Genomic DNA, 12,966 nt, shown 5'->3' with positions numbered 1-12,966 from the left:
CTAACAGCCATTGGTAAACTTGACTTGAATTAGGTCGAGAACTTCGATAACGCTTATCGAACATAAATTTGTATTGTAATTCTTTTTTATAAGACATTACACTCAAATTTCCTAGACACAGGAATTGGACTCACCACAAATATCAAACCTACTAGCCTTAATAGCCAAAAAAGATTCCACTGAGTTCACCACACTACCAATGTGTGAAAATCTTATGAAGTATGTTCCCAGCAGGCTTTGCGACCTGAGCTGCTCGAAGGCACGGGCACGAATGTGCACTATCATGTCATCTGAAATTACAAGCCAAATATTACTTACTTTACTTTGGACAGAAATGAGCCAAATTTGTTGGGGAAATAGTGTGTTGCCTAAGGAATAAAGATGGCTATATTTGCTGTCCAAACTCGGTCACGGATAGGCTAAACTCGGAAACAGAGGTTGTGTTCTATTGCTTTACACACTAGGAATTTCTCAGTTCGATTCATTGACTGTCTTCTACTTGTTCTTAAATACATAATTTCTGCTTAGTCGAATTATTAACGTACGCAACTTTGCTGTGCGTTATCCCTTGCTAGCGGAAGCACTAAAGTTTCCCGATGTTGATCTAGCATCATGAGACAATTGGATATATCTTAAATTAAAATATATGGAAGTCCGAGCCAGATAGCTAGAAATAATGGAGCTTGGGTAAAACTGAGATGACCAATTAAGCTCAATTAAACTAGCTATTTGGCCGGTCATAGTTATTTGTTGTTTGTAACGAAAGTACATTTAGTTTAGAACTTCCTTCTATATATTAGCTAATTCCATCAGTATTTCAATACTGTGCATCTAAAGAAAACTGAAAGTGATGGACACATGGTCAATGTATTGAGTTACATCACCATGTTTCTGTCCTTCACAGGCCAGTACATATAATGAATGCTATATAAAAACAGTTTATTCTCACTTACGCGCCAATTGTCAAAACTAGGCATCATAATAATGTAAATTCAATTTTAAATATATAGGTTTATATATTCTGACTACACGTCAAATCCATATATCCATCGCACGTTGGCCTTTTAATGGATCGGTTCCACTAACATAAGCACCCAGCCCGCTTTCCTCAATCTGGAACTTAATCGTCGTGCACGTTGTGCACCGTCAAAATTTGTCCTCTGACCTTGACGCCTTCAAGGCAAGCTCACCTCCTTCATACGCTCACCGTTACCCAGATTCCTGGGATTAGCTCCCGCATGGTACCGAATCCCACGGTATGGCCACAGCCCAGCAGAGTCCAACCCAAATCCCAGAGCCCAGGCATGCCCGAAGGGGCTTGTTCAATCCCGGCCGTGCCTACTTCTATTGTTCAACTGGCAACCGCCTTGTCGTGTAGAAGTATCACGCACACGTCGAGATACTCCCGTACCATTTGAGTTTGGTGCCAGCCCATATCATACAGAGTTTCCACCCTTCGGCAGGATCAGAACCGTTATCCAGATTCCTGGGATTGGCCCCTCCCCCATCTCCGTTCAGTCCCCCCGGCAGGTAGGAATCCGACATCCCCCTCCCGGTAGGATCGTCCAAACAATACGGGACTTCCTCTAATCACGGTAGAGGTACACCGTACATTACCAGAGCCAATGACTGATGTACACCGTCTGCTCAAGGCAGACATTGTCATTTGGGAGCCGTGTCTCCCTGGTAGGCCCGCCCAAACAATACGGGGCTACCTGCCTTTTACGTGTCTAGGTGCCACGTACACGTCGTAACTAAACTACATTCCGAACCCAATGGTACGTGTAGGCCACCATTGGGAGGGGCAACACCATATCCTCCCTCGGTAGGGTCTTTCAAACCATACGGAAATATCCTTAATTACGGTAGGAATACGTCGTACATTACCAGACCAAATGGCTGATGTAGACTGTCTACCTTTAAAGACAATGGCCATTTGGGAGTGGCGGCTCCCCTGGTAGGGGCGTGAAAACTGCACCCAGTCGGTGACAACCAGGATGCAGCAACACTACCTCAGCGCTCCTGAAGTACGAGTGTGCGTTAGTATGCTAGTATCAAATCCCGGACCCAAGAGCACACACTACACGCTCTTTGAGTGTACCTATATCATCCTCCCGGTATCACACTTTGGGCACACCAACTACCTGCTCTTTCATACGTGCTGAGGTACCACGTAGCCTTATCTCCCGGACCCAAGGGCACAGTTTAGTTGCCCATATTCGGAGGATAGCCGAATCCTTACCTCCGCCGGTAGGGGCGTCAGTTTAAAACTACCTACCTCGCTGAGGACGTGACAAGGTCACGGACTCTCCCAAATCCAATGGCACGAGTTAGTCGCCCATTTCGGAGGATAGCCGAAGCCTCACCTCATCTGGTAGGTTGTTATCTTGACACGCAGTGACAACTAGCAGACATTGCCCGCTCTTGGCACAAGATGGATAAGAGTGAAGTGTGTTCCCACGCTGCTCCCGAAACCCTATCTCCACCTCAGGATAAACCAGGCCACTACAAGGCAGTGCAGTGACCAGACACAACACAGCTGGTCCCTCCCCCTTTCACAGCACGGGTTTGGGAAAGGCCATGACGGGGTTTATATATATATATATATATATATATATATATATATATATATATATATATATATATATATGCATTATTGTTTGTGTGACCTCCCCCTCTTAATAAGTTTCGGGCTACGCCAGTGATGTAGGTTAGCAGTACGCAAGCACTGTACACTTATCGAGCTCCACAAGAATTCTCATGAGCTGTATGTTGCTGTTACTGGATAAGACTTTCAGGCGTAATTATTTACTAACGGTTACAGAAATGTTTCTTTTCAGACAGGCGATTCCTATAACTAGAGACTGCACACCAATCAAAGTGGTGGCAGGAACAATTATATTAGATAATTCAACAAATCTCCCAACTGAACAGGAAAGAATAGTGGAAAAAGTTATAACACAAGACGACTTCCTAATGATTCCTGGGAATGTACAGAATGATTTGGCATTATACAAGGTATGTACACTCCTAGTTGTATAGATCAGAGTAAATTTTAGTAGCGTAATAAGTTAGAAGAAATAAATAGTTTTCGTTAAGTACATTTTTAATTGAAATATTGAGATCCAGGGAGGATCATCTTTAACGTTAATTTTATGAAAACAGTGAAATCAAATGTTTCACTTGTATATGGCAAATATATTGATCTTGGATTATTATTTTTTTTTTATTTTACGTATAGTAAAGAGAGCATTTGGATAAAAGTGGAAGAATTAAGCGAATTCCCTTTGCAAAAGATATCGCTTTTGTAGATAAATCTGCAACGAAAATTAACATAATGTCAAGAAAGTTTTATGGAAGCTGTGAATGATACGGAAATGATGTGGAAACGATGAAAACAGAGGTAAAGGGAAGGGTGTCAAGTATGATTGTGACGAGAAAAAAGTAGAAAATATCAATAGTTTTACGCAAATACAAACAAAGAAAGAAATGAAAAAAGGATTTTTAAAGGAAGAATAAGTTAATTTTATGCGTGTGTAAACAAAGAGTTTTGGATAAAGAAGAGTGCAAAGTGAAATACCGAAATAAAAAGGTGAGAAAGGAGTTGCGAAATGAAAATCACATATTTTGTAAAACTGTTCATAGTTAAAAGGTCTATGAACCAACTCTCAAAAAGGAAAATTTTGTTCACGATAAAATTGAGAAACAAAAGTTCAAAACACATAATAATGATAATGAAAGTTCTAATGTTTTAGGCTCAATCAAGGAGCAAGTAACGAATACATCTTACAAAATTGTGAGCAAAATACTAATGTTAGGAATGTCAATGTTGAAAACAAATAGAAAGAGGTATTATTCATGTTTTAAATAGATAAGATTCGTGTTTTGTGAAATGCCTTCAATAATTTTAGAAAGTCGCTCCAAAAAGCGAATCAAGGAATAGACAAAATTAATAAAAGTATACAGTCGTGATCTAATAAAGCTGAAGAATGTTGTAAGCAAAATTTCGAAAAATGTGAAAATCGCTTAGAATCAGAAACTGAAGTAGCACTTAAGAGTGCTAAAAATAAAATTCCTTTGGAAACTGTCATGACACAATTTTCTAATTTCATTATTGATCATAGGATTAGCAATCTATATATATAAAATTTAAAATCACTATGTTTGTGACTCTAAATCTCCCAAACCACCCGACCGATTTCGATCAAATTTGAAAGATGGATGAGGTTCGAGGCTGGGTTGGTTTTAGGCTATTCACTTTGATGGTAGAGGCGGGGGCGGAGTAGACAGAGGGGGTAGAAAAATAAATGAAACTTAATAACTTCTGAACCACTCGACCGATCTTGATCAAATTTTCAACATAGATGAGGTTTAGATCTGGGTTCGTTTTTGTGATTTAAGTTTGACGGAGCAACTTAGGGGTGGAGAAGGAGAGTGAGATATATACAAATCAATTTATATAAGACTGAAAGTGACTATTTTTGTAAGTTAATACCTCGTGAACTATCCGACCGATTTCAATCAAATTTTCAAGACACACGAGGTTCGGGTCTGAAAACATTTTTGTAATTTCATTTTAACGGTATATCCTCGGGGAAGGGGAGGGGAGGGGGACGTATAAATAAAAACTTTTAAAACCTAATAACTTTTGAACAAAAACAATCTCGATCAAATTTTCAACATATATGAGGATTGGGCCTTCGGTGTTTTTTTATCGTTTCATTTTGACGAGGCAAGCTAGGGGAAGGGGAGGGGGAGATATATGTAAAAAAAAACTTAAAATTAAAATTACTCCCTTTGTGACTTCATCACTCTTGAGCCACCCGACCGATCTCAATCAAATTTTCAACATTCATGAGTTTAGGAGCAGGGATTACTTTAGGCTGTTCACTTTGACAATGCAACGTAGGGGTGGGGGAGGGGGAGAGAATTTAAAAATGATAAAAAATGACCGATATTAGTGTTGAATTCATAGTTTTCGGGGTCGCTGAGAGAAACAGTGACACTTCTGATGCTGTTTCGATCCAAGTTCAACCTGATGGTTGAGGAGGGGACGGTACAACATAGGGGAGGGGGATAAACATTTAAAAATCATCAAAAATGACTAATACTAGTATCGAATCCATAGTTTTAGGAGTTGCTTAGTTTAATAGTGACAATTCTGATGCTGTATGCCGCAGCACGAAGGAGGGGGCGATATATAATAATAATAGAAAATGAGCAATATTAGTGTCAAATTCATAGTTTTCGGGATCATTCCGATGAACAGTGACACTTCCGGGGTTTAAATCCAAAATCAGCCCCGCCACTTGGGGGAAGGGGAGAAAGAGATATAAAAATGATCGAAAATGGCCACTATGAGTATCGAATTTATAGTTTTCTGGGTTGCTTAGATGAACAGTGATACTTTCGATCCCGTTTAAATTCAAATTTAACCTCGCAACTTGGAGGAGGGGAAAAGAGATATTTAAAAATGATCGAAAATGGCCTATATTAGTGCTGAATCTACATTTTTGGGGGTCGCTGAGATGAACGGTGACACTTCCGATGCCATGGCCCGCTACATGGGTGAGAGGGATATATATATATATATATATATAAATGATCGAAAATGACCAATATTAGTGTCGAATCCATGGCTTTCGGGGTCGCCGAGATGATCAATGATCTTTCCTATACTGGTTAAATCGATGACATATAAAATGAAAACAGTGTATTTAACGGGTACTACACACATGTGATACGGAGTTGTGCATTTAAATTTTCATTTCAACCCAGCGAAGCAAGTAATAGATGCTAGTAAGAAACTAAAATTCTTATTTAGGAGCAAATTAAGTGATATGAGGAAAGATATATTTGTCAAAATGCAAAGAAATATGTCAAATATTTGTGCTGTTTGAGAAGGGATTTTGTAATGTAAAAATGTCAGTTGCATAATATGATTCACATAAATCGGTAAAGGAAAATTGAAATTGGTAAAATCCGGAATGACGGTAAAAGTTTTAAAAATTTCAAAACTTCTAACGAATGTGAAATATTAATAAAACTCTCTTTATCGAAGTTTCATGGCTTTCGCATGACAATGGAATGTAAAAATGAGTGTAAGGTAAGTTTATTAGTTACTGATGTTCGTTACCCACACAGGCAAAGAGTTGTTGAAAAATCGAAACAAAAGCAGAAATCAATTATCAACGAGGAAGGTACATAAACCGTGAGAGTTGAATTTTGATGAAAATTTGTGACAAGATTGAGTTCGAGTTGCTAAGTAACGTAGTAATAGTCACTCGATGCGCAAATGCTTCGTTGAGCTGCTACACCGACGCCATCTTGAAATCCAGTACGCAATGTCCAAGAATACCCTTTTAGCACAAAAATAAAAAAAGCTTTTGATAGATCTAACTTCAGTATTGTAAACCAAGGTAGAGCATCTATATGTGAGAGTACTTCCAGTGCATGATCGCCATTTTGAAAGGCGCCATATTGAATCGCGATCAAATATGGTAAATGGTAAGGGGGTCATGTGGGGTATCAAATAGCACTGGAATTTACTCCTGAATCCATTTTCGTAACTAAAGTTTACATATCTGTTTTCACTTCAGAGTTAAGAGCTCTCTCGCTCACAGGAATATATAAAAACTGTGCAAGTAAAATTTGTTTTATGAAATGCAGTCGTGCGAACACTTGCAGGATTTTAACTAATGCAGTAGTAGTCATTTGATCTACAATAGCCACTATACCAATCAGATCTTGAGACTAGTGAGAGAAATCGTTAATTAAATTGAAATTCCTGTAGTGAAAAATGGAATAGCAGTACTGTAACAAATTATACCTATTTCAAAGTATGCTCTCTCTATATATATGAGTCTATGTGTGTTGCGATTATGCATAGCATTTAAATGCTGTAATATAAGTTGGGTGCAACGGCACGTATGACTTTACAAAAATATGTCTTGAAGTTATTAGAAAATTAATAGAAAAATAATATAAACTGATGCACATACAGGTAAGCAAATATTAACCTATTAACCTTTTGCTCTTCAGTTCTGATGATGGAGATCCAAAACGAAGTGATTAGCACACAGTATCGTGGAGCAGTACAAACATTTAACAAATGCACTTTCGTCACAATCTTCATGACCACAGACACTATTTTCTACTAATCTCCAGAACAGAGCTGGATTTAGGTTTGGTGAGACCCTAGACTACTGAAGATAATGTGTCCAGATGAACGTAGGACCCTATATACAGAAATGAAGAAACCAGTGATATTTTTCGAAGCAGACTAGTAGAAGGGACCAGGGGCGGATCCAGGACCGACTTCTGGGGGGGGGGCGGTGGTTGTCATATTGCTACTTTTAAGGGCTCCAAATTTTGGGATGGATTTTATTTATATATAAAAAATAAGAAAGTTTCCTCTTCTGAGGGGGGCGATCGCCCCCCTCTGGATCCGCCCCTGGAAGGGACCCTATTACTTACATCATAGGGGTCTATACAAGCAAAGCACTGTTGCTATATGTAGATGTTACTTTATTTATTGTTTTTCTTATATTTTGAAAATGTACATTCAATTTTTTCCATGAATTGTTTGGGCCACCAAGAGTATGGGGCCCTAAGCTATAGCTTGTTTAGCTTATACGTAAATCCGGCACTGCTGCAGAACATTTGTAAATGAACCAACTATTGCTCCTGTGACGTACCCACATTTCTGCCATTCATATGCAAGCATGTCCTTTAGGACGCGCAAAAAATTTGTTGATACACAACAGAATGCATTTTCATTGTGAACATTCTACCATATAACTTGTACACTGAACAAGTGAACACCTGCTACAATTAGTTATTTATCACAGTTTTGATATGAAAACTAGTCTTGCCCTTATGATAAGCAAGTGTTTTATCGATAAAGGTGGAAAGTTGCAGATATTTAATTATTTAATATTGAAGGAAAAAGCAAGAAAGAGACTTGTTTTATGGATTGCAACTTTGTATTGAATCTTGTAACAATCTTTATTGCCCTCTTTATTAGCAGGCGTGTATGCATTCTCTTATCACTGATAGCAGAACAGACACAAGAAAACTGAATTCTAAGTTTCCAGGTGTATCTTCTTCTAAAAATGGGCTGTGAACTGATAATTTGAATCCCTTAATTGTTCAATGCGTCAGCAATAAATCAATTGTATTTAGACACACTGGTAATAAATACATTAAAGTATTTTAACTTCGTAATATGCACGGTAAATTATAGGTTGTCAAGTATGAGCATTGGAAAAGAACGCAATATTCTGCAACAATGATGGTCTTTGCCTAAGGTTTCAAGATTGGAGAAGAAAAGTTAACACACCATAACGGACCACGTAAATTGCCTAAAACAGATTTTTGGTTTGATTCAGTCCAACGTCCCACACTTATGCTTGCTACGCTAAAGGAGACGTGGACCTACTGATTATAGTGGAATCCGAATCATTTTGGCCGTTCAACTAATATTCACCAGTTTCTATCATTTTTCTAATATATATCCGAACAATCCCTTTGGTATTCTCTGCTCGTCAGTACTATTAGGCATGTGTTTCATCGATAAACAGTCTATTCCATCGCACTTTGAAATAGGTATAACTTGTAGCATGCTGCTATTCCATTTTTCACTACAGGCATTTCAATTTAATTAACGATTTTTCTTACTAGTCTCAAGATCTGATTGGTATAGTGGCTATTGTACTGCATTAACTACTGTATTAGTTAAAACCCTGCAAGTGCTCGCACGACCGTGTTTCATAACACAAGTCTAACTCACACAATTTTTCATGTTCCTGGGGGTAAGAGAACTCTTAACTCTGAAGTGAAAACAGATATGTAAACTTTCGTTGCGAAAATGGATTCAGGAATAAATTCCAGTGCTATTTGATACCTCACATGACCCCCTTGTCATTTATCATATTTGACCGCGATTCAAAATGGCGATCATGCACTGGAAGTACTCCCACATTTAGATGCTCTACCTTGGTTTACAATATTGAAGTCAGATCTATCAAAAGCTTTTTCATTTTGTGCCAAAAGGGTATTCTTGGACATTGTCTACTGGATTTCAAGATGGCGTCGGTGTAGCAGCTCAACGAAGCATTTGCGCATCGAATAACTATTACTACGTTACTTAGCAACTCAAACTGAATCTTGTCACAAATTTTCATCAAAATTCAACTCTCACGGTTTATGGACCTTCCTTGCAAGAGGAAAAAATAAATTGAGCTTCTAGGATACACTCAATTCCAATTAGAAATTGTGTATTTTTTCAAAAAATTGATAAGAAAATTTTAAATAAAACCGATTGACAGTGTACGATAACAACCATAAGCTTTTATAATGTCTGAAATATGTTAGATGTATTTTATTAATTTAACTTGAAAATTGAAACTGTTTATAAGTTAACAATATACTGTATGTTATATCCATGAGAAAGTAAAAATTTTAATATCATATATTTTAGACTTTCAATAAATATAATTTGCATAATTTCTATAGATCTGACAGTTTTCAATATTGTAATCGGCCAATTATAAAATTTATTCGTGTTGTACTTTCATTCCAAAATTTACTGTCTTTGTCAAAAAATAGACTAACAAAAAAAAAAAATTACTACACATAATTTCATGTTAAAAGAATCTATTGTAAAATGTTAAGACTTAAATTATTATACAATTTCGTCTATGAATTCGCTTTGTGTGCTGAAGACAGCTTAACTTATATAATGAACTTTATCACTCTGTAAATCTTGCATTAACAGATTTCATCGTCCAAAGCAAAGTCTGATTTATACACAAACCCAAATTTCTGGATCAGTCTTTTGAGTATGTGACTCTACGTCAATAAGTACGCGCCTTTGGCACACACATTTTTTTTTGGTAAAAACTTAATGGCTTGATTTTCCTCATAAAAAATGTTTGCGTAAGTAAAATAGTTCTTTAGAATAGAACATTGCTAGTTACTATAAATTTATGTAAATTGGTGCATATTTCTTCCTATGTAAGTGTGAAAAATAATTATATATTTGAATATATGTTGTCGTTGAATTGAATTAAGGGTAATGAACATAATATTTTTATTTTACTACAATTTTGTATTGAAGTACTAATGTTGTTTGTTCTTATTGAAAGCAACTATTTATATAGTTTTAAAAAATATTATATTCTATTATTGTGATGTGAGATGTTTAAAAGTAAAACATGGACTTTAAGAAAAGCATCACCGTACGTTTGTACAAAAGCCCTCATTTTTTACAAACACATTTCGCAACAAAAACTTTCTTTTCGTTCATCTGATGAAGGAAACGACGAAAGCATTTATATTCCACAATAGTGTGAAAAGAAAAGAAGCTATTCTGAACAGTAATTTTTGGAAGACCTGCTATATGAACCTAACTATATAAAATTGGATACGTTCCAGAAACTTAAATGTTACATCAATTAGGTTCTTCTGTAATGAGAGAAATCTATGGAAAAAAATAAATAAATAAAAAACTAAAAAAAAAAAACTTTTGCTCTCCAAATGGAAAACTGCAGTTTTAAGCAGTGACAAGTGTTGTTGAAGTCTTCTGTTTTCATTTGTTAAATAAACAGTGATTTTAGCATGGATGCTTCCGCCTGACACATGCACCAGGTAACAAACAACAAACTGTGTAAGTGTACTGATGTAGTTGTGTAAGTGTAAGTGTAGAATGAGAGTACGAAAAAGGAAATATTGCTCTAGTAAGTTCTTTGATAAGAGAATTTCCGTTTTTTTTTTCTTAAGCACTGAACGCAGACCAAAAACTAATAAATGTTTCAAATAATAACATATCAAGTGAGAAATAGAATACACAACTTATAATACCTTTTCGAGTGAAAAATAAATTCTTTCTCAGGGAGTACCAGATGCAAGAATGAGAATATAAAATTTTCATAACTTGTCTGGCGGTGTTTAATAATTATTGATGCTAGTTAAACTGACTTTTATATCAATTTCAAATGTGTATCGAGTTGTTCGAATCCTAAAAAGCAAGTTTCATGATTACTTCCCAGACTCCGGTGCACTGTGGATCTATATGTAATGAGCCACAGAAGAAGAGAGAAGCAGTGCTAATGATACATAATTTTGGATTAAATTATTGCGATAAGAAACTAATTTTACTTTTATAAGATGGATTAGTGGCAAAGTTACTGAATAAGTGAAAACACATGAAATATCAGTGGATTCCACTAATTTACTATCTTAAACCATTTTTCGTGTTACATTCCTTCGGGCTTATCCGCAAACGAATTTTTTTGGGGAACATGGAAATAAAGAAAATTATAGCAAAATCAATTAAAAGTATATTTAACAATATCATATAATACACATATATTATTACGTGTGTCTTAATATTTAATCTTAATGTTTTACTAAAAGTGTAAAAGTGAAAATTCTATTTTTTGTTCACCCACAGTATACTGTAGTAAAATTATTAGTTATTACGTAGAAAGTTAACGTATTCACACTTTAAGTGCAAGCTTGTCAAAGTATTATTAGTTGTTGGTCATAACTCGGATATTTCCACTGTCTATGTGCAATGCACACGGCAAAATAATTTGTGGTTATGGGCAATGCATAAGACGAACGTCTTACACTTTTTACATTAGCAATTCCCCAGTATTTTATTGGCTCCTAGCTTTAGGGGCAATAAAGATTAATACAGACCAATGACTTTATACAGCTAAGTACGAATTTCCCTCTGTAGGGCTTAATAATACTGCTCAACATGGTGCTAACCTATTGAAAAGCAATGAGACAGGGATCAAACCGGATCTATACCGTTTAATATGGAGCCGACGCTTAAGACACTTCTATTATAACCATGGACTGTGCCTTTTAAAAATGCAGATTCACTTGAGATGCTCTCAGCAATCGTATACCAACTAGAACAAGTTTAAACTTGTACTGAGTGAACGGCAAGGGTTAACTGCTAGTATGTAATAATGGAAGCACAAGCGTTGTCGGTTCGTGCACAGTTTTGTCTATCTAATTACTTTTCTAACACATCTGGTACTCCCTGAGAAAGAATTTATTTTTTACCCGAAAAAGTATTATAAGTTGTGTTATGCTATGAGTGGGACGGTGGAAAAAATAATGACATGTAGAGACTTTAAAGGAGTTTAATAAGACAAAGATTCAAATTCATCATAAGTTCAGGCTTACTATGAATAAGTTTTCTTCTGATTTTCAAGCGTGATGGTGGTTCTGTTCCTAACCGACGTCTTCATTGCCACTATTCTTGACATATTTCGAATTTATTTCATATATCACTTCAAAATAGTCTTGCTTTGATCAAAAATCAAGCATGTCTGTTTTATTTTGCTTGACTCTCCTGAGAGTCACAGAAGACTTTAGCAATTGTAGGTCTTCTGATATATTCAGATACAACATAATACACCACATTCTTACTATACGGAAATTATTATTATTTAGGATAGACACTCACTATTGAAGTATGCATACGTTTTTCTTCCTGGTTGTATTATCAACAGGATAAAATGGAAATGTGACTCTTCAAAATAACGTACATTAAAAGTTCAAAAATTTCAAAAATACCATTAGAATGCCCAAACATTAAATGGAGTAACTGAATGTACTGAATATATGTTATGTTTGAAGGAAGAGTCTACAAGAAATGAAAAGTCTGTGTAACACATAATAGAATCCTGCGTCCTTTTCGAGTTTCAAGCTGTTGAAATATATTTTGGAAATTGACATGTGATATCTCATAGCAGACAAAAGGAAGTACACTAAGCTAGAGCACTCTCTTGCTAGTTGGAAGCAATTCACTCTTGCCCCACGCTCTATGCAACAAACCCTGTCATTCCTCTGAGAAATTTCTTGACGAACCGACCTGCTTCTAACACAATTGCTCTTTAAGCTATAATCTCCCATGCAAATTTGATGGCTGTTTCCTCACGTATT

At 36.2% G+C, this 12,966-nt stretch overlaps 1 protein-coding gene across 2 annotated transcripts in view; it reads left to right on the top strand.

Annotated features, from left to right (window-relative positions):
- LOC145688960 (glandular kallikrein-3, submandibular-like) overlaps window positions 1-12,966 on the top strand; it is a 110,165-nt gene that overhangs the window by 29,569 nt on the left and 67,630 nt on the right. Inside the window, exon 3 of one of the 2 annotated variants that reach the window (XM_081763122.1) lies at window positions 2,845-3,018. In XM_081763122.1, coding sequence (XP_081619248.1) covers window positions 2,977-3,018 — 42 coding nt within the window. In that variant the 5' untranslated portion in view covers window positions 2,845-2,976. Of the gene's footprint in view, window positions 1-2,840; window positions 3,019-12,966 lie in introns of both variants that reach the window. The other variant, XM_081763121.1, reaches the window with a different exon arrangement.

Source organism: Thermobia domestica, chromosome 7 (assembly GCF_964235325.1).
Source record: "Thermobia domestica chromosome 7, izTheDome1.hap1.1, whole genome shotgun sequence".
Classification (NCBI taxonomy): Eukaryota; Metazoa; Arthropoda; class Insecta; order Zygentoma; family Lepismatidae; genus Thermobia; species Thermobia domestica.
The sequence above is the reverse complement of the archived record's forward strand: the minus strand, read 5'-3'. Positions and strand labels throughout refer to the sequence as shown.